This window comes from Nothobranchius furzeri, chromosome 10 (genome assembly GCF_043380555.1).
Source record: "Nothobranchius furzeri strain GRZ-AD chromosome 10, NfurGRZ-RIMD1, whole genome shotgun sequence".
NCBI classification, from domain to species: domain Eukaryota; kingdom Metazoa; phylum Chordata; class Actinopteri; order Cyprinodontiformes; family Nothobranchiidae; genus Nothobranchius; species Nothobranchius furzeri.
The window spans coordinates 71,715,471-71,743,075 of NC_091750.1; the positions used below are offsets into that span (position 1 = coordinate 71,715,471).

The window sequence follows — 27,605 nt, forward strand, 5'->3', positions numbered from 1 at the left end:
CTAAGGGGTGAGACATAAAAAGTGTAAATTCTGTTTGTGCGACTGAGGACAAAAAAAATGTTTTACGAAACTGGCTATGAAAGTGTAAGGACAGGAACTTTTTGTTTCTGTCTTCCTTTTAAATTTCACTCGGGGCGGGGGGGGGGATTATATAAGCTACCAGAGCTTCTTTCCCTTCCCATTGAACATTTTCTACATATATATATACATATGCATATATATATATATATATATATATATATATATATATATATATATATATATATATATATATATATATATATATGCATATGTATATACATATGTATGGGTTTATTTTGTATACTTTAATTTGTTTGTTTATTTACATGTTCAATAAATAGAAATAGAAAAAAACTAAAATTATTAAAAAACTATTTTACTTCTTCTAAATTTTATCCATCCATCCGTTTTCAGACGCTTATCTGGAGTCGGGTCGTGGGCGCAGCTCCTCCAGGCTCAGCTCTCTCTTCACTATGGCAGGCCGGTACAACGCTCACACACTGCAGCACCTCATGCTCCATCTGCCCCGTGCTTCTACATTAAACAATTAAAAATCTGGAGGTAAAAGATTCTTTTATTGCTAGCATGAATTAGCATTAATGCTAATTATTCCATTAAACTATGGTAGAATGAACCTGATGTCGGCAGATGTTGGTTTAGATCCTGGTTTTATTAATTATTTTATTTATTTATTGTGTTGTAGTCGACTCCAGCTTGCCAGATCAACAACACCAACCGAAAAGTGGCTTTTAAATTATAAACCAGCTTCGTCCTCAAGTGTTCCTGACTCTAAATGAGACCATAAACTGTAAAACAAACACGGTGCAAAATAAAAGAGTGAGGCCATGAATCTATGAGGAAAATGTTGCGTCTTTTTGCCCTTACACTTCTGCGGTAAACAGAGACCCCTGGCACCAACAACCCCCCATACACCATTTTTAAAGCACTTCTGTCTGTTTAAACTTTCAGAAGATGTTCATCCATCCTCACTAATCTTTTGTTTATCCAGACAAAGTCGATGCGTTTATTTGTTTCAGGCACTAAAAGATCTGTGGAAACGGGGCTAATTCAGACTCCAGAGAACTCCGGCTCTTACAAAATGACTACATAGCTTTATTATAAAGAACATTTTTGTGTAACTGTACTTCAGACTGAAGCACTTTGTGTAAGTCCTTCGAGTCGGGCGATGCTCTCTCTTCCCGTAAAGATGGTCTGCGTTAAATCTCAGTGTTGTTTACGCCACGCTGAGCTCATCATTAGAGGTGCTGAGCTGCTGCTGTCCATCTTCCCCAGCGCCCACTAAACATTCATCTGTATGCACGGCGCTGCGTTGTTTGGGAGTCTGGCACTATTTAGAACAACACTTTTTATGGTAAGTGCCAATCGGTCACGCTGTACTCTCTCAGGGACGTGAGGGGGAAAAAAGAGATGGTTTGCGATGACACAACCAGAAAAGTGAGTGGCAGACCAAAGAAAAGAGAAAAAACTCTGAAACGAGGAAGCAAATGAAGCCCAAGAGAGGAAATAAGGAGGCTAAATGAGATATGGAGCTGTTTAGAGCAGAAGTTTGGTTCCACAGACAAATAGAATCAAAGATCTCAGACAGAAAACAGGAGCAGACAATAAAAATGTGTAAACTGTAATAACTGACCAGGACATTTTGGGCTTTTCTACAACATTCCTAAAGACAACGGTGCACCACTTTAACACGAGTTATTACCCTAAACATCAACACTAGCTCCTAACCTGCCTATGAAGCAAACTACACATACACATAATCAGGAAAAGTATTTAAACATTTATTCTTAAATGAGTTTTTCATAAGTATTACAAAAACATGTTTTACTTAAAACCAAAGAGTAAAATCTCTCCAAAATGAATATTTAAAGTAGAAATGGTGAACAGGCAGAAGAGCAGAAAGGCACCGTTTCTGGTTCTGAGGGCCGATCCCTCACTTTCTGACCTGATACCGATTTATCTCAACCAATTACCTTTCATAGATTATTTTAAAATTTCAAATTAACTTAAAAATTCTGAAATAAAAAAGTTTCACGCACAAGTTCTGTTGATGCTCGCATGAATTAGCACTTCGCGATAGTAGGAAGTAGAAATTAGACAGATCAGAGTTGAGCTTCCTGATATTTGGACACCTCTCCTCTGATTGGCTAAGAGCAACACGACTCTACCACTGACTCTGTCTGCTCTGCAACGTTGATGTTTTATCTCCACATATAACACAAGCCTGGAGGAGTTCTGCTGTGTGGTGGAGTTGCTAATGCTAACGGTTAGCTTCGACTAGCATAGACGTTCTCTGCTGTTTCCTGGACACTAAACCAACAACATCCTTCCCCATCGTGAGTCAGATGGGTGAATCCATGAATGTTAGTGACAGTGTGACGTAGATCTGTCAGGATTCTCTAATCCTAGAGTTTCACCGTCTGTTTTCTATCAGAAGCTAATGCAGGAGATAGGTGTAGGAGACTATTTTCATGTTCAGCCTGCAAGTTTAAAAACAGGGTGGCCTGTTAGAATCAGAAATTATCATAAAAAATGTTTTTCCAGTGAGCCACACCTTTAAAATCCAACATAAAAGAATGAATAATGTAGAGAAAATAAAAGAAAAGGAGACAAACGGGTCTCAGATGGGATCGATTCTGCATCAGAGGTGTGAAATGTTCAGGCTAAATGGGAAAATTAAAAAAAAAAGGTGGAATTTCAATCTGAAAAATCATCAGTGATTTTTGAAGGTTTGACGGTTCAAACTGGAGCTGGTGACATGAAACAGACAAGAACAACTTGGAGTTTCAGAACGACTCAAACTTAACCCTGACTGCATAATTTACACACACACACACACACACACACACACACACACACATAGATAATTATCAGAGTGAAAGAGCAGAAGGAGCCGATTTCCATCAAACACACATTTATCTGCCACTCAGACCTGTAACCCGACACAACTCACATCACTGGCTTTGTTCTCCAGAGGCTGATTGCTGTCATTAAATCTGAGACATTTCACACGTTTAAACTGTGAACACAAAATGAAGTGGATGTATCGCCTTTTGGAAGCATTTGGCTTTCTCTAAACATGATTGTCATGTTTTAAAATGTGTGTTTGCAGGTTTCACACTGAGAACAATCAGCTGGGAAGCCGGACGGCGCCGCTGGAAAGAATCAAACACTTATTGTCAGACTGACTGGTGTTTAACTTCGGAGTGAAGAGAGAAAAACAACTTTAGGAGTTAGTTAACTCCTCCGCTTGGTTATTTATTGAAGGCAGGGGGTGACTTTAAAAGCTGAAAAGCTTTGTGGTGGAAGTCAGTTTGGCTAAAATCTGTAATAACAGTGGGCACTGTCAACCTGTCATACCGATATGATAACACGCTTTCAGGGCCGTTTGGGTTCCATTTGGACTTGAGGAGAACTTCCTCTCTGTCTGATGAACCAAAGCAAAACAGCGGTGGAGTTCGTCACGGATCAAAGACGCACCTCCGGTACTTTCATCCTGATGCGTTCTGCATCATCTAGTCATATTATTCCACTCGATCCCCAATAATGAGAACCAAACTGAACTAGATCGATACCTTCATCTGAATAATCCCACATTGCTCCACCGAGTTTCAAGATTAGATCAGAATCACGTTTTTTGTTTGGTTGTTTGTTTTATGGATCTGTTGGAGACCTGAAGGCTGACATCGGTTCTGTTGTGGGTCTACGAGACTCAAAGACAGTCAGCCGGGTCACAGGATATTTAAAGTTCTGACTCGGTTCCTAAAATATCTCCATGAGGACCGACAGCTGCTGCTGGGACCAGAAACATGGCTCGTTATACAGGTCCGAGTCTCAGAGGGACACACGTTTCAGTCGGATTTTATTTATTATGGTTTCTCTGCTTTTCATTTCCTCTTTTTGATTATCACCTCCAGACCTTCCTTTTTCCTAATTTTCTGTCTTTTCCTTCCTATTTTCTCCCTTAAATCCTTTTCTATGTTTTAATTTTTCCAATTTCAAACATTATTTATAAGTAAAGAAAAACTGAAGTCTTGCTTACTCCTATAAAAGGTCCCAGGGCACACGACACCTCCTAGCTTCTGTTTGGGAGCCTCAGCTCAGGATTTGTAACCTCACTTGTGCTAAGGAAGGTCTCGCTACGTTTAAATATTACTAACTTCACTCAGGTGCGGTGGTCTCTAGTAGGAATGAATGCCTTGTAAGTCGTACTCTGGGGAAAAAAAGCTCTGGTGCGCCTGTTTCAGGAACCAAATGGGAGCCACATCACAGCTTAGCTTCAGTCAGAAGGATTTGGAGTCTTCCTGATTTTGGGACATCTCTCCTCTGATTGGCTAACATTAACACGGCACTACCGCATTCAGCCTGCATGGTAAACCCATTATAATCAGAGCTAGTAATAAAACATGGTTTTCTGTGAAGTTGACCTTTGAAAGCTTGGTTCTGTTTTAGCTTGAACAGAGAAAATTCCTCAGGAGGCGACTAGCTTATAAATTATAGTTCTGTTTTAATGTAAGTTAAAAAAGTAAAACATCGTTTTGTTATTACGTCATCAGAGCTTAAGGCCAGCTTTTTTTTTTACTTTGTGCTGAAAGTTAAAGAAGTTTTACTTTTAACATTTTTTTTTGCGAGATTTTATTGAAATTATAACAACTTAAAGGTTGACATCCCCAGTGAGCCGTGGAGGATGGCTGCTTATACTGAGCCAGGATCCTCTGGAGGTTTCTTCCTGTTAAAAGGGAGTTTTCCTCTCCACTGTCGCTGCATGCTTGCTTAGTATGAGGATTGCTGTATAGTCACTGACACTAGTCAGTGACTTGATGCAATTTGCTGGGTTCCTTATATAGGAAACATTATTTCTGATTGGCTTAATGAACTGTGAATTGGAATGTTTATTATGTGAAGTGCCTTGAGACGACTCTTGTCGTGATTTGGCGCTATATAAATAAACTTGAATTGAATTGAATTGACTATTGAACACGGACTATCTGGCGACCTCTGGGGTTCAGAGGTGGTATCGCAATGACAGGACACATTTTCCAGCCGCTGGGATGTTGGGTCACTGCTGACACGTTCCAGCACTGTGGTCAGAGACAAGTCGTACAGGATACGGACTCGTTTCTACTAATACGTTTGTTTTACAACAGTATTTACCTGAGGTGTGGACTCAAGTCACAAGACTTGGACTCGAGTCAGACTTAAGTCATTATTTTAATGACTTCTGACTTGACTTGATAAAATCTTTTAAGACTTACGACTTGACTCGGACTTGAACGCCAATGACTTGCGACTTGAATCAACTTCCATCTGTTGACTTGACGATGACAATAAGCACTATTGATATTTTAGCACAAAAGTAGCACGACATGGACAAAAATCATAAATCATTCTTGGTTCTGGGTTTGATTTACTGCTAAATGCAGCAGCACTTTGTTTATAATCTATTTCAGTTGCACTTTCTGCTTGTTTGAGCAAACAAACAAAGCTTTAAGAAGTTTTATTTCTGGAATTTATTCATTATCATTGTCATTAAATTGAAGCTGGACAGATGACTTGAATATGACTTGAAAAGTCAAAGTTAAGGACTTGGACTTGACTTGGACTTCCAGATCATTGACTTTAGACTTGACTTGGACTTGGTTGTCTGGACTTGAGTCGAGACTTGACTGAACAGACTTGTGACTTGCAAAGCAGTGACTTGGTCACACCTCTGGTATTTACCGTTAGAACATCTTCTGGGCTCAGAAGCAGCTGCCTGACTTGTCAAGTCCGCCTTTTTACAGTCCCGGCCTCGCCTTGCTAGCGGACTTTTGAGCACAACAGCGCCCTCTAGTGGCTGGTGGATGTAAACATAAACAGCGCCGTGCCCGACAGAATAAAAATGTCATTATTTATCTTTTTAAAAGAAGCTTCAAAAGGAAAATGTACATTAATTCTGCATACCTCTGAACGCCCCGTGGAGGTTTAAATATAGCTTTTTATTAACTGATTTTATTAAGTGATTTCTCCTGACCTCTGACCCCTCCTGAGTCGATTCTGAGTTGGACCAGATGGTAACGCCCACTCGCTCCTCCTGGTTGTTTATTTATAGCAGTTGATTCCCAAGGGGACGAGGTGATTGAAACCAAATGTGTTGTTGGGAATGTTGCGGGATAAGGGGGGGGGGGGGGGGGCAGCAGCCCACACATTCACTCCCTGTCTTAGGAATCACACGTCTGTTTCTGAATCAGACAGAATTCTTCTGAACTTCCCACTCGGCCCGGATAAATCCTGCTGCCTGACTTCTGTATTCCCACCAGGAAGATAGTATTGTTGTAATTTCAGTTTTCCAACAGGAAGTTGAATGTAATTTGTCCACTTTTTGCAGCGATAAGCTGAGCTCAGCCCACCTCCCCGCCCACCAACGACCACATGTAATCAGATCCATGAAACCAGACTCACCATGATTTCTTTCTCCTTATCTCCTGGCCTTTCACTCCCCTCTGGACTCCTGGTGAGCGCCGCTAACGGCCGACTGGCGTCAGACAGATACAAACGGATCAAAGCTGCAGCTGAGGAGCTTCATGAGGCCTTCAATGACCAACTCTGTTTTTGTCTCCCCTCCCCGCTGCCGAGTTGTCAGCTTTTCCACTAACTGCCCGCAGCCCGCCTACTTTGGCCGAGCCTCTGATCTGGGAGCTGCTTCCTGGACGTTTGCTGACCCTCCTCTTTGACTTTTTTTTTTTTTCTCCAGGAGCTGCTGTTCGGCTGTGGAGTCCTGTTGCTCCAACCTTCTGTCTCCAAGCTGCAGCCCAGCCTTCCAGCCAGATTTAGAACACATGTGGGCTCCGGGTCTGAAGTTTAAGGAGGCGGGACTTGCCTGAGAGTGCTATGTTGTCATGACGACTGGCTGCTGCCACTGGTTTTTGAGCAGAGACACCAGGCAGAGGTCCGATCGTACAGCTTTTTTATTCAAATGAGTTTGTTGATTTCTTTAAAACTGTAAGAAATGATGTGCTGCTTCCTGTTTTATCGACGTTCCCAAACCAAACCATTCCTAATGGAGGGAAAAGGTTTTGTGGCTTAATTCTGAGACAGACTCATCTTCACTAACAACGAGCTCAGGATGCTGAGCAGCGTTTAAAAACACCATCCGGTTTTGAGTCTTTTACATTTGAGGTCATCTACCTTTAGTAAATGTTTTGTGTTTCTCACCACAGCTTTGGAAACACCAGAACAAAACATTGCATCAAAGTCACGGCTGAATTAGAAATGCTATTCAGTAGCAGGCGGTGCTTTAGGCGGGCTAACGCGCACCAAAACCGGGAACAGCATATATTCTGTTCTTTTATTAGTCCAAATCAGTTTGTCTCCCAGTGTTCGAAGCCTCATATCACTGACAGAACTGAGCCATCTAGGACATCACACACTTTTTACGTCCACAAGGGTCCAATTAATGTCCTCCAATGATAAGCTTTGTCCCAAACAAGTCCTATGTCCACAATCCAACACAAACCGCTGAAAACCTTCAAAATATCCTTCAGATGCATTGTTTTCTTTCAAAGTTTTCCTCATAACCTCCATTAGCATCGTCATATTAGATTCAAACCTTACACACCTGACCCAACAGGTATTAGCCCCCCTGCTGAGGCAACAGCCAACTATTCACCAATAGGTAAGAAGTGCTGCCCCCCATTCTCACGTTTGTAGCTAGAACTAACAGCAGCGCAGTTTGTTATTGAATGACGCATCAAATGGATGACGTAATTCAGAAAACAACAAACTCTCACATAACCAACCCCTCGTGGTCTGCTTCTGTGAACTGAGCCAGAATGATTGTGATTGGTCGATCGCTGCGTGTTAGGAACCCGTAACAACGGGTGGGAACATGGTACACCTGTAAGCTCCGACGTTGATGCTCAAACGTAACATTGTGTAGCTCTAAACAGCATCCATTACACAAAACATTCCCATCGCACCTCCGTGGGTCTCATCCTTCCAAGCTCGGGTCCTCTACCGGAGGCCTGGGAGCTTGAGGGTTCTGCGGCATCTTAGCTTTTCCTAGAACTTTCCTGGACTGAGATGCTTTTCCTGGGATCTGCTTTAGCCACTCCTCCAGCCTGGCGGTTACTATCCCGAGTGCCCCGATGGCCACGGGTAGGGTTAGGGTTTCTTTGAGGCCCTGGTACTTCTCTAGTTTCTCCTGTTCCTTTTTCCTGATGTTGCATCACTTGGTATCGCCACATCAACCAAAGCAGCTGTCCTCTGCTGTTTGTCCACCACCACAACGTCCGGTTGGTTCTCCATCACCATTTTGTTGGTCTGGATCTGGAAGCCCCACAGGAGCTTGGCTCTCTCGTTCTTTACCACCTTAGGGGGCGTTACCCACTTTGACCTTGGGGCTTCCAGTCCATACTCTTCACAGATGTTTCTATACGATGCCAGCTACTTGGTTGTGTCGTTCCATGGATGCGTTCCCTGCCAGCATCTCACACCTGCAGTTATGTGGTGGATTGTCTCAGGAGCCTCTTTGCATAGCCTTCACCTTGGGTCTGGTCTGGTGTGGTAGATCTTGGCCTCTGCTGCTCTGGTGTTCAGGGCCTGTTCCTGTGCAGCCATGATGAGTGTCTCTGTGCTGTCCTTCAGACCAGCTCCTTCTAGCCACTGGTAGGATTTCTTCATTTCAGCCACTCCAGTTATCTGTCGGTGGTACATCCCATGTAGGACTTGTCCTCCATGATGGCATCTCCAGCGTCTCCTCCTTTGTTCACCATTTTCTGAGACATTAACTGAGCATATCATCTTTTGGGGCGTTATCCTTGATGTACTTATGGATCTTGGATGTTTCATCCTGGACCGTGGCTCTCACACTCGCTAGTCCTCGGCCTCCTTCCTTACGGCTAGTGTGCAGTCTCAGGGTGCTGGATTTGGGATGGAACTCTCCATGCATGGCTAGGAGCTTCATTGTCTTAACATCTGGAAGTGTGTGTTGGAAGTGTGTGTCTGTATACACACACACTGGGCGATGTCACTCCTGTAGACTGTTAGAGCAGCTAGCTACTCGTACTCTGACGATGGTGTTTTTCATTAAGCCAAGCCTGGTTTCTCTTTCTGAAGCCTCAAGCCTGAGTCATGCTTCTCCGTCAGCTCCAACAGGGAGAGACACACGCACAGAGACATTTTGCCCTCATTCTTCTCCATCTCCTGGGGAGTGTTGCAAAGCAATTCCACACCAGAGGGCGTAGCGCTGTTCTGTGGTATCCTGTCATGTATCGGTCCAAGATAGTGTGTTTATATTGTGTTTTTGTATATAAGAGACTTTTTAACACGGACAAATTTGTCTCTCATCCTCCTCCACCTCTTCATGCGCTCGCCACCTCTAAACCCACGTTTCCTGTCATTTCAGTCCACAAATAAAACGCTTGCTGTGCATCTTTTAACTCCTCCAGTCACGGGGGAATTAAACGTTCATATTTCTAGAGTTTTTTCGTGAGGTATTCTTTAAGCTTCTCCGTGTCTGCCGCTAGTTATCCTCGGCTCTCTTTATGTTTTTGAGGGTGCAATGACAGCGGTGTAGACGACAGCGGCGTCCTGACCAATCACAAGCTTGTGTTCTCCGTCTCGACAGACGGATGTTTAGGAAAAGAGCGCTCGACTCCGATCATCCTTGCGGGGCTCTCCAGCAGACCCACAAGAACGGATAATGGCGTTGCGTGTCGCCGCACTGACGCAGACGCATGAGTCAGGCTTAACCCAGACATTCCTACTGTGGTCAGAATCTGTTAGATTTCATGTGTAACAACATAACTTAGAACCATGGCCCTAAGTCAATGAAGTGTTCATTCTTTAGTTGATTTGCTGTATTTTGTGTTATTCTGTCTGCTCAGTGACAGAGAACCTGACTGTTCTTGAACAATTGGAATTTTATTCCCAGCAGTCGGCAGAGAAAAGAAAGAACGATTTAGAAGAATGCAAATTCCTCTCCTCCAATTTAACGTTCTGTGGCCTGACAGCGGAGGGAGGAACGAGCTTCACAAAGCTGCTCTCTCTTTCCTCCCCTCAGCCACACTGTTCCCATTCTCTCTGCCGGCTTGTTTGTGGTCAAATTGATTCTGTAGGTTGGGGAATTCTTTCTGCTTTGATGCTCCGTTGGTGCTTTCTCTGCACACCGCTCCTGATAAGGATGTACACAGCGCTCCGTTATTAAAATAGGTTAAAGTGCTTCTGTAGAAACACAAAGCAGATTAAGCAACAAACATTTCCAAACCCACGTTGTTTAAACCCTGATCATTTTCCTGCAGATGTTTCTAATTCCCGCCTAAGCCACGGTGAAGATATGGCCACCACCTCACAGCTGAGCATCACAGGAACTCAGGAGAACAGTGAGAGTGACTGTCTGTGAGGTGAGACGAGGTCTGAATCATAAGCAGGCGACAGCGACGGAGGTCGTGGAGACCAGAGAAGTCCCCATATCTGCTGCTGGATTTCCACTCCTAGATACTTTAATAAAGGGAGGAGCCCCAGACAGGCTCCTGGTACAGAGGAGCAGGAACACCGCTAGGATCCATTAGTGATGAAGATTTTATCAGAGCAGAAAGGTTGTTAAAGATGACGGCGGGAGGAGGCTGCAGCTCATGCTGACATCTTCTGTAGCTTCAAAGAACTGAAAGCTTCCTCTAAAGTTCAAACATTTTGTCCTTAAAATTAAACTCAGAGGTCTAGATTTACACGGATGATGTCATCACGCCCTGGCTCCATGAAGACTTGACTGAATGAAGTACAGAAACAAACCAAAATTACAAATGTCCTCATCTGGAGTCTCATGACCTCCAACACCGTTCAGACTAGCCAACAGCGGTAGACATCTGCATACATACACATCAACCACGGAGAGGATACAAGCGTTTGGAGACGCACCTAGACCGCTGTCTCATAGACAAGTCTTTAGATATATACATATATATATATATATATATATATATATATATATATATATATATATATATATATATATATATATATATTCACACACACATGTCTATATCTATCTATCTATCTATCTATCTATCTATCTATCTATCTATCTATCTATCTATATATCTATCTATCGACAGATAGATATATAGATATATATTTACAGTCAGGTCCATAAATATTGGGACATCGGCACAATGCTAACATTTTTGGCTCTATACACCAACACAATGGATATCAAATGAAACGAACATGATGTGCTTTAACTGCAGATTGTTAGCTTTTATTTGAGGGTATTTACATCCAAATCAGGTGAACGGTGTAGGAATTACAACAGTTTGCATATGTGCCTCCCACTTGTTAAGGGGCCATGTCTTCCACAGGACTGAAACCTTCTCCTGGGCCAGGCTGAGGTTGAAGAGGTGCTGCAGAATCCCACATAGCTGCTCTGCACAGGCCTTCAGTATCCTGGGGCTGACACCATCTGGACCTGCAGCCTTGTTCCTGTTCAGTCTCTCCAGCTGCCTCTTCACCTGACTTCTAGAGACAGATAGGTGGGAAGGGGAGGTAAATGGGGCAGCAGCATCTCCTGACTTGACTGAAGACAGATTTATAGAACCAGAAGAGTCCATGACTGTGTTAGAGGACAAAAGAGCTGGCGTGTGACAGGAAAATGTTGGATCATAGGAGGATGGGATGTCTGATTGGCTAGGGACAGGAGAGGAGGATGCTGGGTTTGTTCCTGAACTGAACCTATTGAAGAACTTGTTCAGTTCATTGGCTGTGTCCAGGCTGCCATCTGTGCAATCCTTCCTCTACTTGAAGCCTGTGATCTTCTTCATCCCTGACCAGGCATCCTGTATGCCTCCTTGCTGTCTCTGATCTTGATCTTCAGTTGCTTCTGTATACTCCTGAATAATTCCCTGTCTCCCTCTTGAAGGCTCTTTTTTTCTCATTTAGCAGATTCTCCAGTTCACTGGTGATCCAGGGTTTGTTATTAGCGAAGCATCTCACTGTTCTGGTGGGTATGATGTTGTCCACACAGAAGTTTATATAGTCAGTGACACATCCAGTCATGGCATTGATGTCCTCTTCATATCTTTGGCAGAGAGTCATCCAATCTGTGGTCTCAAAACAACCCTGCAGGGCTTCTTCAGCATCCTGTGACCATTTTTGCACAGTTCTTCTTGTCACAGGTTGCCTCTGAACAAGTGGTTTGTATTCTGAGCAGAGAAAAACAAGATTGTGATCTGATTGTCCCAGAGGAGGTCTTGTTTTGGACATGTATGCATTCTTTACATTTGCATAATACATATCCAATGTCTTGTTTTCTGTGGTGGAGCAGCTGACAAACTGTTGAAATGTATGAAGGGTAGCAGAGAGCGAGGCATGATCGAAATCACCAGATATAGCCACAAATGCATTGAGGTGCTGGGTTTGTAGCTTAGCTACAACAGAACTGATGGCATCACATGCACTTTCAGCAATTGCTGAACGTGGAATATAAACGGTCACCAAGACAACACTGGTGAACTCTCTTGGCAAATAATATGGGCGACAACTTACTGCCAAGAGTTCAATATCTGGGCTGCAGAGACGACATTTCACTGAAACATGATATGGATGGCACCATCTGTTGTTGGCAAGCACTGCCACTCCACCTCCTTTTCTTTTCCCGCTCCTCTTCAGAACTCTGTCTGCTCGTACAGTCAGGAATCCTGGCAGAGAGACGCTGGAATCGGGGATATGGTCCTGCAGCCACGTCTCAGTGATCACATAACACTGCACTGCAGATACTCTGGCTGAGTCCTTGAAAGGGCTTGGAGTTTATCCATCTTGTTGGCCAGTGATCTCAAATAGCCTATTATGATCGATGGAAGAGATGGTTTGAATTTCCTCTTTCTCTATCTCTGTTTTGCTCCCGCTTTCCATCCACACTTCTTGCGTTTTAGCTCATTTGGGATTTGTGGCTTCAGTTGAGGTATTATTTCAGCCTTTCCAATGTTAATCACCTGCTCTCGATAGTAAAACAGCTTGTTGCCCTGGTTACACATCATAACAAATGCTCAAAAAGTGAAAAAAGTAAAAAATAAAAAAAAGCAGTAAAAATCCTCTATGCTTCACAGCACCAGAAACAGAAAAGTAAAAGGTCCAAAAAATACAGTTTTTCTAAAGACGCTAGAAAAAAAGGTCCAAAAAAGGCAAAATACATTACATACTTACATGTAGTTAACAGAGCTACTCCAACATGCAGCCGCCCAGAGCAGCGCAAGAATTGGAAAATCTATCTATCTATCTATCTATCTATCTATCTATCTATCTATCTATCTATCTATCTATCTATCTATCTATCTATCTATCTATCTATCTATCTATCTATCTATCTATCTATCTATCTATCTATCTATCTAAACATAAATGTGTTTTTTTTCCTTTGGTAAATTTTTTTAAATAAAAAAATGTTTACTGTTCTATTGTCTTTATATCCTATTATATCCACTTGGCTGTGCTGCTTCCAGTGTTAAAATACCAAGGTTGGGTGTTATCCAATCAGATTTAAGCTAGCTTGTGTTTTCAGGCAGATTAAGTCTGCCCTAGGCCTTCAGAATCAATCGAGAAGCCCACTGTCCGCTGTAAGTGAACAGAGACGATCCATTTGCGATAGCCAATCAGCTCACGAGTCAGTATGGCCCGGGCCAGCTAGCTGGCCTCACGCAAAAGTTGACATGAACGCATCCTGTGCTTGGATAAGCAGTAGTTAGAACTTTTCTAGCGGCATTAAGCAAAATATCAAAACTAAACACGGAGATTTGTATCTATAGGCAGCTATCGGTGTATTTTTGAACACATGATGGCTGAAAGAGGAGAAGAGACAGACTTGGTTGTAGATTTACTTGCCACACCATTTTCAAGACGGACCTTTCAAGAAAAAAAGGATCTTGTGAGAACAGGTCGTCTGACTCCAATGCTAGCTGCCTTGTCCCAGCAGGGGAAAGGATTTGTTCGTTATTTTCAGGCAAGGAACTATGAACGGTACCCATGGCTAACAACTTCGAAGAACCGCTGCAGGTTATTCTGCTGGGAATGCCTGTTGCTCGCATCAGATGGATTTGGTAGCATTAAAGCGCGTTAAAACGTACGCCAGAAACATGACCGGACCATCGGACAGACACGTCTTTAAGCATTAAGCCTGGTTTATGCTCCTCCGTCAGCTCTGCAAGGGACAGACACGCACGGATTGACAGAAGCGTTTTGCTCTTTTACTTCACCGTCTCCTGGAGAGTGTTGCAAAGCAATTGCCTGGCAGGACCACAGAGGGCGTAGCGCTGTTCTGTGGTATCCTGTCATGTATCGGCCCAAGATAGTGTGTTTATATTGTGTTTTTTGTGTATATAAGAGACTTTTAACACAGCCATATTTGTCTCTCATTCTCCCACCGCTTCATGCGCTCCCCACCTCTAAACCCACATTTCCTGTCATTTCCGTCCACAAATAAAACGCTTGCTGCACATCTTTTCACTCCTCCAGTCACGGGAGTTTGAAACATTCATATTTTTAGAGTTTTTTTTCGCGAGGTATTCTTCAAGCTTCTCCGTGTCTGCTGCTAGTTAAACTCGACTCTCTTTGCAATGGCGGCGCTGTAAACAACAGCAGCGTCCTGACCAATCACAAGCTTGCGTAATCCGTTTCGTTTGATGGATGTTTAAAAAAGTGGGCTCAACTCCGTACGTACTTGCGTGCCTGCCGGAGCCCTACGCAAGGACGGATAATGGCGTTGCGTGTCTCCGCACTGACGCAGACGGAGAAGCATAAATCAGGCTTTAGCCTCATGTCCATAGAAAAGGACCTATGGACCTGAAGCGCACAGATAAACTGTACAGAGCCATTGAGGTTTTCCTGAGGAAAGAAAGAAGGATGGATTTTATTTTTAAATGAGCAGGAGAGGAGGAGATCCATGCTGGACATTTATGTTGGTGAGTAGAAACATTTTATTATTATTTTTTAATGTTTTGTCATTTTATTTTGTTAATAATCAATAAATGGTAACAAAATAAAATGGCTAAATGAAATTATTCTGTGTTCTGTTTCTATGCAATGAGCGGGATACTCGTTTCAGACGAGTATCGCGGTACAGATAAAGCATTTTTGATGAATACGAGCATGAAACGAGAAAAACTCATAAATATCTGTAATCGTGCTGAAGGAAAATCCTCATTGGGTAACTGACTGTCCACGCTCTGTGATTGGCCAGTCACATAGAGCGCCCGCCCCTCCCTACACACAAAACTGCAGCCAGTCGGGAGCGCAGTCCGTCCGGTTCATCCACGCACAGACACAGACAGTAACCCCAAAATTCCACTATCTCCGCTCCGCCCCCGCCCTCCGCTGCCGCTCGCTTCCGAACTCAAATTATACCGTACCCACTCTACAATGGCTCCGCTCCGGTGCGGAGACCTGAGGTGCGCAAACAGGCATGCGCGGGATTTTTGAGATCTTGCGATACAGTCCGAGCAATAAACGCAGAAGTTAGATCCAAACACCCGATTTGTGGGAGAAGCATCGAAATGAACTGTTTAATCTGCCCATCATTTGTGTTGAGAGATCAGCAGTGTTTGGATCAACAAAGTGTGACTACTTTGATAGTGGAAACTGTATTTATGGCTTATTTTTGTGCATTTAAAGTTCAACCGCCATTGATAGTTGTTAAAAGTTGTTAAACCTGTGCATATGAAACAAAAAACGCTTTTTGTTATCGATGTATTGTGAAATAACGGAAGTTGTGCTTGCTCCCTTTCCTGTTGGGTGGTTGTGGTTTCTGTCCATTGACTGCGGAGGTGCTCTGGCGTCCGGCAAGAATAGAATCGATCCTATTTTTGCCGGATGGCTGAACGGCGGGCGGCGCTCTGCGCCGCACGGCCGCAGTGGTGGAACAGCTCTGATTGACTACAACGGGACCGTTTTTGCAGCGGAGTACGCGCCGGAGCGGAGCGGAGATAGTGGAATTTTGGGGTAACGGATCTCGCTGTGATTGCTTCACTGTTGCTCACGTTTCTTCAGTTTTCCCTAGGTTTTCTTCAGCTCGCCTCTTTTTCGGTTGAATATTTAAAGTTACATTTTTCGTAACTTACATGGTGCATTTGACAAGACAGAGCTGACGTGCTGCATCACCACGTCCACTCCGGTCGTTTTTTTTTAAACTCCCTCTCTCCCTCTCTATCTCTCTCTCTCACACACGCACACACACACACATACACACACACACACACACACACACACACACACACACACACACACACACACACACAAGCACACACACCTTAATCAACATTGTTTTATGTAACTTTGGGTGGGAAAATGCCAAGAACGTTAAGAAAAAAATCAGTTTAATCAAATTAAAATAAAAAAAATACATAAAGTTGTGTCTGGATCTAGCATTTCATATTTCTTAGTTCCTATTGCATGAGTTCAGATGTATTAATTCATGCACTTAAATATTAATGTTTTGATTTCATTGAAACACTTGTTCTGTAATAGTTCCTTTGCTATTGTGATCAAAAATATTTAATCTCAATTCTGAGGCTGCTCTGTAAATATTTTTCAAATAAACAATACACATAGCAACTTCTGATCAAGCCATATCAATTTCCGACTTAAAATAATATATTTATGTAAACCACGCCCACTTCTTGTTAAACCACGCCCACTTCCGGGTTATGCCACACCCATCCCGAGTACAGATACAGATAATTTAGTTGGTTGAACAGATACAGATACAGATAGTGGTGTACTCGCTCATCCCTATTGTGTATTACGTGGTGTGCGCAGCTGTGCCAACATGTTCAATTGTTTCGCGGTGCCATTTTCTCCAAAACATATGCAAATAATGTGTTTGCATTACTTATTTATTTTATTGTTTCATCTCTTAAACCCGTCTTTCATTTTTGAGATTTGACAGTATCCGTGGTCTTAGTTTCCTACTCTGAATTGGGAATGCGAGTTTGATTTTAAAGGCTCCGGAAATTACGTGTCTTGACCAGCCACTGGTGTGTGTGTGTGTGTGTGTGTGTGTGTGTGTATGTGTGTGAGGTTTCTCCAGCTGTGATGTCCTATTGATGGTATTTTAAGGTGTATTAAATTATATTGGACTGAATAGGAAATCACTGAAGGCCCAGGGGTGGAATGCACCGCCCGCCACCAATATATATATATATATATATATATATATATATATATATTGGTGGCGCAGTGGTTAGCACTGTTGCCTCGCAACACGAAGGTCGCAGGTTCGAAACTCGGCTGCGGCCTTTCTGCGTGGAGTTGCGTGTTCTCCCCATGCATGCGTGGGTTTTCTCCGGGTACTCCGGTTTCCCCCGCAGATCACAACATGCCCTATAGGTTACAAAAAAAATAATTGTAAGTCGCTTTGTGTAAAAGCGTCTGCTAAGCACATAAACATAAACATGTATATATATATATATATATATATATATATATATATATATATATATATATATATATATATATGAATAAACAGCCCAATGTGACAATAATTGAGAAATGATGCATTCTAGCTGTTTGCCAGCTAAACCAAAAAGCGCATTTAAGAACCAGAGGTGTTGTTCTGCCATAAATAACCTGAGTTTCCCACCCTTTATCTAGAAAAGGTTATGTTTGACCAGGGACAGGTGAGACAGGTAGGACAGATGAGACAGGTAGGACAGGTGGGTCTCCAGTCACTCAGGTTGGGTGTTGTGAACATGGAAGTGCTCATATGGAAATGAACAGGCGGATGTTTCTATAAAACATTTCACTCTGAGGTTTTTAACTAAAACTTTTTCCCGTTTAATTTATTGGATTTGAATATCTCTGCCTGTGAGATCAAACCGATAAACCCTCCTGTGTTTTTTATAAATCCCTGTTTGTTTGTAAGGATGAGACAACGCTGCCTTAGACTTCCGACCCTGCAGTTGTGTCTCTATTCATCAGGTTTACTGTGAAACACCTGAAACGTTGTTTTCTAGTGAAAATCGTCCTTAAGGCAGGAAAATCCCCGGAAGCATGTGTAGGATCTGCATCCATAGTCCTCCGTCAGAAAACAGCCAATTAGGGTTTCAGAACGGTTCTGAATGCAGGTGACTTTAGTCGCACACATAAATAAATGTATTTATACTTCACCTAAAGCTGCGAGCCAGGTTCTTCTTCCTAAACGTGTAAAATATCTAAAAAAAAGAGCTGAAAGCTCCCAAACTTCTGGTGGGATCTTTTAGTTTTACTGCTCTGTTTCATTTGAAGCTTCTTATTTCAGAGCTGAATCAATATTTCTGTTTGGGATGAAAATCATTACCTCATTTTCCTCGCTTCATATATTTCACGCCTCAAAACAAATTACAACAAATGAGACTCCAAGTCCTGCAATAACAAACACTTCTGCACCTCAAAAAATATAGTTTTATTAAATCAGAGGCGAGCAGAAGGATTTCTGCTCCATAAACTTTAAGCTCTTTGCTATTTACAGGATTAAACCAGGAGGCGATGATAAACGCCTCAAATTAAAGTTCAGTTTAAGACCTAAGGTCAGAAACATGTCTGTTTGTTTAGTTTTAGAGGAATTAAGTCTTCATCAGAGGCTCAGATACCATCGCTCTGATAAAATAAACAGACTTTTGTATTAAAGTGTTAAATATGTGATTTAGTCAGAAAACGATTGGAAATGCACAACAGATAAATGTTTTTGACCAACAAACCAAATAAAAGCCCCTTTAATGATCATTATGAATCATACATGATTAGAATACATATTTATTTATTTGTTAAAATCTGTTGAAAGGTAGAAATGACTAAATCCAGCTGAAATGAGGCAGATTCAGTTTCTGCTCTTTCGTGTTAAAATAATAAACTCCAAACAGGAAGGATAACAGAAACAGGAAGTTACCATAACAGAATGCATCATAGAGAAGATTTCAAAATAAAAGAGGAAGTAACAAACATCCAGTTGGTGACTTCACTTTGTTAACCATAAAAGTTAAAGACGTGAATTTCAGTGCGATATTCCTAAAAACAGGAATGAAGTGTGTACGTGAAAAAGAGAAAGATCTACTTCCTCTGACTCTTTAGTCACCAAACTTTATGAAAGCGGCAGACTCGGCTGCTGAAAATGAGTCACTTCAGCGGTTTTGTTTGCTTCCCATCAACTCCTTCTTGGTCATTTTCCTCCTAATTGGTTCATTTTAGAGACTCACCTCAGAAGAAGTGAAAGGTCACAGGTCAGGTGGCGATGAGGTTGCTAACAGCGTTAGCGTCCATTTGGCTTGGAGGATTTCCAGCAGGAACATCAGAATGTTTCCCATCAGCTCCTGAATCCTTATGAACTGAATAATTGAGGCATTAAGACAGTTTTAACTAGCCTGGCCTGCCAGACTCCTCCTCTGTTTAATTCTGCACAGAGAAAGGGTCTGGGAACTCTCCTATTCGAATAACCCCACCCCGTGAGAATTCTACCCGAGCCAACCAGCGCTGAGTATCGTGCGTCACACACCACAACGCCGAGTTTGTCATAAACATGGTGACTGAAGCAGAGTTCACTGCGGCTCTTTCCTCTGTTCTAAAGGACTTGGACACGTCTTTAAAACAACAACAAGTAGAAGCGCTAAAAGCATTTCTTCTAAAGAAAGATGTTTGCGCCGTCGCCAGACTCCATTTTTACTACAGCAAAAAACTACAGCGTCGTGGATGTCACACACAGTGACAATCAGTTTCTCATAAACAACGAAGACAGCAGCGGAGTTCGCTGCGGCTCTTTCCTCTGTTCTAAATGACTCGAATGTCTTTAAAACCACAAGTAGAAGCGCTAAAAGCATTTCTTCTAAAAAATAAAAGATATTTTCACCGTGGCCAGACGCCATTTTTTATTACAACTAGAAAACAACAGCGTCATGCGGTACAGTCGGGATTTCCGTCTTTTTTCTGATTGGTTACTTTTGAGCTGCCTAGTCCCGCCCCTCAAGTGCCTCCCTGCCTGTGAGTTACCAGACTAGTTCTCTGTGCAGAATTAAACAGAGGACGAGTCTGGCAGGCCAGGCTAAGTTTTAACCCTTGTTGTTTCCCATTAAACTAGCTCTGGTCTTAATGCCCCCAGATGGAGCATCAGGATTAGCGCCTTCATCAGAAACTTCCATATCCATTCCTACACATGTCTACTGCCCCCTGGTGGTGGATTAGCAGGTGGGGAGGGCCAGATTTATTCAAGCTTGTTACATAAAGTGAATATATAATTATACACTGCTCACAAAAATTAAAGGAACACTTTAAAGAAACACATCAGATCTCAATATGAAGCTGGATATCTAAACAAATAACGACAGGGCAATGTCTTAGGAACAAAAGGATGCCAAGTCTTTTAATGGAAATAAAAGTCATCAGCCTACAGAGAGCTCAACTGTGTAGACACCCTAAAATCGGAGTGAAATGAAGATGTGGCAGGCTAGTCCATTATTTCAAAAACTTAATTTCTGCAACTCAAATTGCTTTTCAGTATCTTGTGTGGTCCCCACGAGCTTGTGTACATGCTTGACAACGTCGGGGCATGCTCCTAATGAGACCTCGGATGGTGTCTTGTGGCATTTCCTCCCAGATCTGTGTGAGGGCATCCCTGAGCTCTTGTACAGTCTGAGGAGCAACCTGGTGCCACCTAATGGACCGAAACATAATGTCCCACAGATGTTCTATTGGGTTTAAGTCAAGGGATCGTGAAGGCCATTCAATTGTTTCAATTCCTTCATCCTCCAGGTACTGCCTGCATACTCTTGCCACATGAGGCCGGGCATTGTCGTGCATTAGGAGAAACCCAGGACCTGCTGCATCAGCGTAGGGTCTGACAAAGGGTTCAAGGATTTCATCTCCATACCTTATGGCAGTCAGAGCACCATTTCCTGGGCAGTAGAGGTCTGTGCGTCCCTCCATGGATATGCCTCCCCAGACCATCACTGACCCACTACCAAACCTGTCATGTTGAACGACGTTGCAGGAATGGAAAACCAGCCAAAAAGGATCAAGAGGAAGAAACTTGAAATGACCTCTACATGTTAAACCAGTCCTGTTTTGAGGGTTTCGTAATTGTTGCCACTTTAGTGCACCTGTCGTTAAGTCCATGAACACCAACACAGCTGAAAGTGATTAACAAGGCCCTCAGCTGGTTAATCAACCAGGAAATTATCAGACCGGTTTAATTGATTTCATGCCAGGCCCAATCAAAAAGTGTTCCTTTAATTCTTGTGAGCAGTGTATTACTGTTAGAAAATAAAAAGTGCAGTTTTAAAAAATAGGTTTTGTCTAATATTATGTCATTATTCAGGCTTTAAGGCAGGGTATTCAATCCTGGTCCTTGAGGGCCGGTATCCAGCATGTTTTTGTGGTTTCTCTGCTCCAACACACCTGACTCAGTGGTTGAATCACCTGTGCAGCAGCTCATCAGGTTCGGCATCAGCCTGTTAATCACCTGCTGATTAAAATCAGGTGTGTTGAAGCAGGTTTAAACTAAAACGTGCTGACCCCGGCCCGCCAGGACCAGAAATGCACACCCCTGCTTTAGAGTCCATCCTCTAGGTAAAATTGTCTCTGTGTTTATATATCGCCTTCTGGAGGTTTATGACCCCCCCAAGGTGCTGTACAACATATTGGTCATTCACTACTTCACACTCACATTGAAGCCACAGCTACCCAGGCACCTCCGGTCCCTCCGACCACCACCAACAGGCAGAGAGGGTCAAGTGTCTTGCCCAAGGACACAAGGACTGAGCGGCGCTCGAACTGGCATCCCTCCGGTTACAGGGCAGTCTCAACTCCTCTGCCCCCGTCGCTTCATCACAACTTCTGTGTTTTTTACAGAACTGCAACAAGTCGGCCGGTAAGCTACCCAATACATGCAAATATGTAGCCTGGACACGACCCATAGACAGAGCTCAGTGGTGGGGGAGGAACCTACGCTGGACACCATGACAGATTCATAGCAGCTGAAACTAGAAGTACCTCCATCTGCTCATGTCTCAAAGAAAAGTCCGAGCCTAAATCATCCAAAGTGGATGCTGAATGCTACAGTTAGTCATGATTTCTAGGCCAACAGCAGCTAGTAGCTACAACCACCCCCATAACCTCAGACCTCAGAGATGAAGCTGGAAGCAGATTTTAGGAGAAGATTTCATCTTGAACTTCGTTATGAGTTTATCAGTTAAAGGGTGAACATGCTTAGTTTTCCTATGAGCTTCCTGAACCAACCTATAAAAGCAACTCTCAGCTTTCCTGCACTCTCAGGCCTCAGCGTTTTGGAGCTTGGGGAAGTTTTGACATTTGGACCCTGGGAAGGAAGATACCAATTAAAAGGAGCAAGGTACACATCCAAGACAAGCCCAGCAAGTTTAATGATCCCTGCGTCAGCACCAGCTTGTAGTAAAGCCTGCTCCTGTTGAACAGAAGAGGTGATTTATTATAAGGGTCAGCAGGAAGCAGAAATCCAGGACAGAATTGAGTTTAAATGGGAGAGTAGGTGTGAGGGACACAGCATCATTTGCTTTCAGATAATTACAACATCAGCTTCAGGTGACAGTGATGCTAACAGGGCCAGTGGCATCTCAGTCTCTTAGCTAACAGAAATCCACCATGACAGGCGGCGACTCCTGACAGGGTGACCTTATGGCTGCCAAGATGCCGAGTGGGAGAGAAAATTAAGGTCTGATGCACAAAATTCACCTCTGTGGTGTCATCTAGGCACTAAAAGAACAAGGAGTGAATATTTGACAGCTGGTGTGATTTAAACTCAAAGGCAGGACATGAAACCAAAGTTATGATCGACTGTCATGATCGTTTTGGAACTGCGCTGCTCTGGGTGGCTGCATGTTGGAGTAGCTCTGTTGACTATATGTAAGTTTAGCCTTTTTTTGGACATTTTTTCTTCTAGTTTCTCAAGAAATTTTTTTTTTTTTGACATTTTACTTTTCTGTTTCTGGTGCTGTGAAGCTTGGAGGATTTTTACTGCTATTTTTTCACTTTTTGAGCATTTGTTATGATGCGTAACCATGGCAAAAAGCTGGTTTACAATCAGGAGCAGCTGATTAACATTGGAAAGGCTGAAATAATACCTCAACTGAAGCCACAAATCCCAAATGAGCTAAAGCGCAAGAAGCGTGGGTGCAGAATGGGAGCAAAACGGAGACAGAGAAAGAGGAAATTCAAACCATCTCTTCCATCGATCATAATGGGCAATGTGAGATCACTGGCCAACAAGATGAATGAACTCCAAGCCCTTTCAAGGACTCAGCCAGAGTATCGGCAGTGTAGTGTTATGTGTTTCAGTGAAACGTGGCTGCAGGACCATATCCCCGATTCCAGCGTCTCTCTGCCAGGATTCCTGACTGTACGAGCAGACAGAGATCTGAAGAGGAGCGGGAAAAGAAAAGGAGGTGGAGTGGCAGTGCTTGTCAACAACAGATGGTGCCATCCAGGTCATGTTTCAGTGAAATGTCGTCTCTGCAGCCCAGGTGTTGAACTCTTGGCAGTAAGTTGTCTCCCGTATTATTTGCCAAGAGAGTTCACCGGTGTTGTCTTGGCAACCGTTTATATTCCACCTTCAGCCATTGCTGAAAATGCATGTGATGCCGTCAGTTCTGTTGTCGCTAAGCTACAAACCCAGCAGCCCATTGTATTTGTGGCTATATCTGGTGATTTCAGCACGTTTCCTAAATGATTTAGATGAGGAAAACAGCTTATTTGTTAAAGTAAGTGATGAATGACTCCTGTAGAAACAAATGAAGGCTTGGGTGACGTTTCAGCTGTTAGATTAAGGCGTTAAAAAGACGAACACACAGCGAGGAGATATGTTTTGCTTTTGGTTTTACTCAACGAACACTAGGGGGTGCTGAAAGCAAGCCAAAACTGCTAAGTGTTCCTTTAAAACCCACTGAGTCCAATTGTTTTTGCAATCTGATTCTGGTGTTCCGAACTTGAATCTATTCCAAAAACAAATAAATACATAAACAAAGAAAAATAAATAAATAAATTAATTAATTAATTAATAGAATGTCTTCTCCAGGTCAGGGATGAGGTCCTGCCCCAAGTGGAGGAGTTTAAGTATCTCGGGGTCTTGTTCATGAGTGAGGGAAAGCTGGAGTGTGAGATCGACAGGTGGATTGGTGCTGCGTCTGCAGTGATGCAGCGTTGTACCGGTCTGTCGTGGTGAAGACAGCTGAGCCAGGAGGCGAAGCTCTCGATTTACCGGTCGATCAACGCTCACCTATGGTCTCGAACTTTGGGTAGTGACATAAAGAACAAGATCGTGGATGCAAGCGGCCAAAATGAGTTTTCTCCACAGGGCGGCTGAGAAGCTTTGTCATTCTTGGTCATCCTCCTGGAGGCCTCCCTGGTGAGGTTTTCCGGGCACGTCCAGCCGGGAGTAGACCTAAAGGGAGACCCAGGTCACACTGGAGGGACTATGTCTCTCACCTGGCCAGGGAACGCCTTGGGATTCTCCCGGAAGAGCTGGCCCAAGTGGATGGGGAGTGGGAAGTCTGAGCCTCTCGACTTAGGCTGCTGCCCCCGCGACCGAACTCTGGATAAGCGGAAGAACATGGATGGATAATTAATAAATATATAAATGAATAAATAAAGATCCCCCACTGCTGACTCTGCAGCTTTCTGTTGTAGCGTAGACAATCTACATACTAGAATTAACGCTGTTTGCTATCAGCTTTGTTAGATTCTGAGAAAGATCAAACAAGTTAGCAAATGAAGCTTCTATTATATATAAGTATCTAGGATATTTATATAATCGATAGAAGTTCATACATAAACGGGCTTGGTCTATATTTAATCCAAAGATTAATTTGTAATTTAAGATAATTAAATTAATAGCAAAAGTTATTTATTGAATCAGAAGCTTAAAGGAATCTTTGCTTATTCGATAACCAACTATATATACACCTTTCTGTGTTTCATTTCAAAGACGAGTCAGGTTTAAAAAGTTAAGGATTTATTACTAACAATTTTAAAGATGACAATTTGTAACTGACAGTTTGTAACAGCTTTGGTATCAAAACTTGTTATTAAAAACAAACCTGTGTCTGAATGGAAACTAAAATGAAATGCGATGCTTGGATGAATCTCAGAAAATTTCTTTCAGAGAGAGAAACGCGTTCTGGGTGGAAAATATTGTTTTGCAGCTAACTGAGTTGTTCTTAGAGAGAACAGCATACAGACGCCATCTGTCGGAAAGTGTCTACCTCACCCAGTTCAGGAGACCCTCTGTGGATCCGAGATGTCAGGTGGAGATGGTGTCCTCCGAGCACGAGGTTGGTAGAAGGACCTCGGTGCGACTCAAATCGGTCCTGAGATGTCTCCAGGTCACAACGACTGATGAAACTATTTGTGTCTCAAAATCAATAACTCTGAAGGAGTTTTGGTCAGCTGGTTACAGGTGCGTTTATTCGGAGCAATTCTATCGGCGTAACAGAACAGCTTAGTGAGGCTTCAGGCGGCCGACCTTCGTCCTGTGGTTGGTTCAAGAATTGGACTTGAGCTGCTGAGATTTTAGTTTTAACAAAACCTCAGAACACGCCCTCTCAGCGTCACAAAGCTTGTTGTTATGGAGCAAAGACATGTGAGAGCAAGTTAACTTTACCCTGGATTCAGTTCTGCATGATGTGTACACGTGCAAATGACCTTCTGGTTACTGATCAAACATTACTGATTATCATAAATAATAATAACTATTAACCCAAAGAATAAGTCATTTCAGTAATTAAATACATTTATACTGAACCATGATGATTATTTATGATGATTATTATATGACGATTGTAATAAACAGTAAAAAGAGTTTATTAAAATTATTACCGTAAATCCTCTAATACAGGCCGGTATTCAATTAAAGGCCGGGTCTCCAATTTTGGCTGGTGTCGGAGTCAGCGGAGGTAAACAATGGCCGGTCTCTTATTGTGGCCGGGTGGAATGTGGTAACAAGCAAGTACGAGAGTCCCAGCGGCAGGGTTATAGTTCCCAAATCAACCAGCAGGAGGCAGTAGAGGTTCACGCAGGCCTTTCTAAGGCTTTTTCTTCAACGCTTTGTAACGCTACAGACACGATCCTCTATCACGCTCCTACCACACAGAGTCACGGTGTCAGTTAACCATGCTAATTCAACCCGCTCCACAGAACACACATCACCTTCCCTGTGGCTTACATAACACTCACACAACACGCAAATCAGCACATAGGAACTAGCAGAACGATAGGAAACACATATAACACAATACCCAGAATGCACCTGGCTTACAACCCCAGCCAGGTCATTACACTATCAAGTTCAAAGAGAACGTGCTGATTATGCTGCAGAACACTCTGGGGAGCAGTAGCAGGGGGTGTATGAACTACAGTAATCCCTCGTTTATCGCGGTAGATGCGTTCCAGACCTGGCCGCGATAGGTGAAAATCCGCGAAGTAGGGACTCCCAGCATGCCCCTCGCGGGGATTCCCTCCACGTCGCACCTACGTCACAAACCGCAGCTATAAACGGAAGTCGCCTTTCCAGCTCACCACTCAGTCATCGTTTCTTCAGATTCATGATCAGAGTTTCCAACCTACCGATCAATCCAACAAACTATCAGCTCATAGTAAGTTATCTTACTTACTTCTGGAAAGCCCGGCATTTCCGTGTCACTTCGTTGACGCTCGAATGCTCGGGGGTTTCCTAGATCAGCCGGCGTTTCACCGACGCTATCACTTCCGCGTCTGTGAAACCACGCTCCCTATTGAATTATCGTATGATCACATTCTCTTTTTGGGGGTAAAATTCAAGAAAGTTTTTTTTTTACTTGGTTTTTTTAGTTTTATTACAAAAAGTGCATTTTATGATGAAACTGATGAAAAAAAACAATAATTTCTTGATATTTCGCATAGGGGGGCAACGCGCTGTGCCAGACCGTAGGTACTGACACGCGATCGTTCATGTCGGTTCATTTCCTTTAATGTTTTCTGTCTTTTATTTGCGCCTGATGTGTATCGCTGCATGCTGTGGAGCGGGGCGCTGCGCGCATCACCTTGTCCTCCGACGCACTGATCACTGATACGGCCGCCAAACAGCAAGCGCTCCGCTGTTTTTGCGGTCGGTAGATCTTTTAGAACTGCAGTTCAAAGGTAACTCATAAGGTGAATATATATGAACCCAGGTAACAGTTTCTCTTTAGGATTGAGAGGAGATGCAGGAAGATAATAAACAGACAGGACAGAAAAATAGTCAAATAAAAACAAGTTAGTTTTTGTACCTGCTGGTTGCAACAAACAGACACCATTGAAGGTAATCAGAAGTGAGGAACAGAAAATGAAATCATTATTTTAATGTTTAGAGCAGCAGGAACTCCGAGAGGCTGCAGGCGCATCAGTGAGTTTGCGGCTGCTGCGCAGGGGGAGGGGGGAGAGGGCTGAAGCAGAAACTACCGTTGTTAAAAGAAATGTGTTTAACTTTGAAAATGTGGGCGTAATTTTAATTGTCAAAGACTCCAGCGAACCATTAGTTCATTTTGCTCAAATAGAAATAGAGGCCTGCCTCTAATACTGGTCCTCCTTCCAAT

General features: G+C 43.0%; 1 protein-coding gene across 3 annotated transcripts in view; it reads right to left on the minus strand.

Annotated features, from left to right (window-relative positions):
* sgcd (sarcoglycan, delta (dystrophin-associated glycoprotein)) overlaps positions 1 to 27,605 on the minus strand; it is a 381,774-nt gene that overhangs the window by 107,825 nt on the left and 246,344 nt on the right. Inside the window, exon 1 of one of the 3 annotated variants that reach the window (XM_015961860.3) lies at positions 6,481 to 6,814. The exons of 1 other annotated variant lie outside the window; for it this stretch is intronic. In XM_015961860.3, coding sequence (XP_015817346.1) covers positions 6,481 to 6,483 — 3 coding nt within the window. In that variant the 5' untranslated portion in view covers positions 6,484 to 6,814. Of the gene's footprint in view, positions 1 to 6,480; positions 6,819 to 27,605 lie in introns of those variants that run through there. One more of the 3 variants, XM_070555961.1, reaches the window with a different exon arrangement.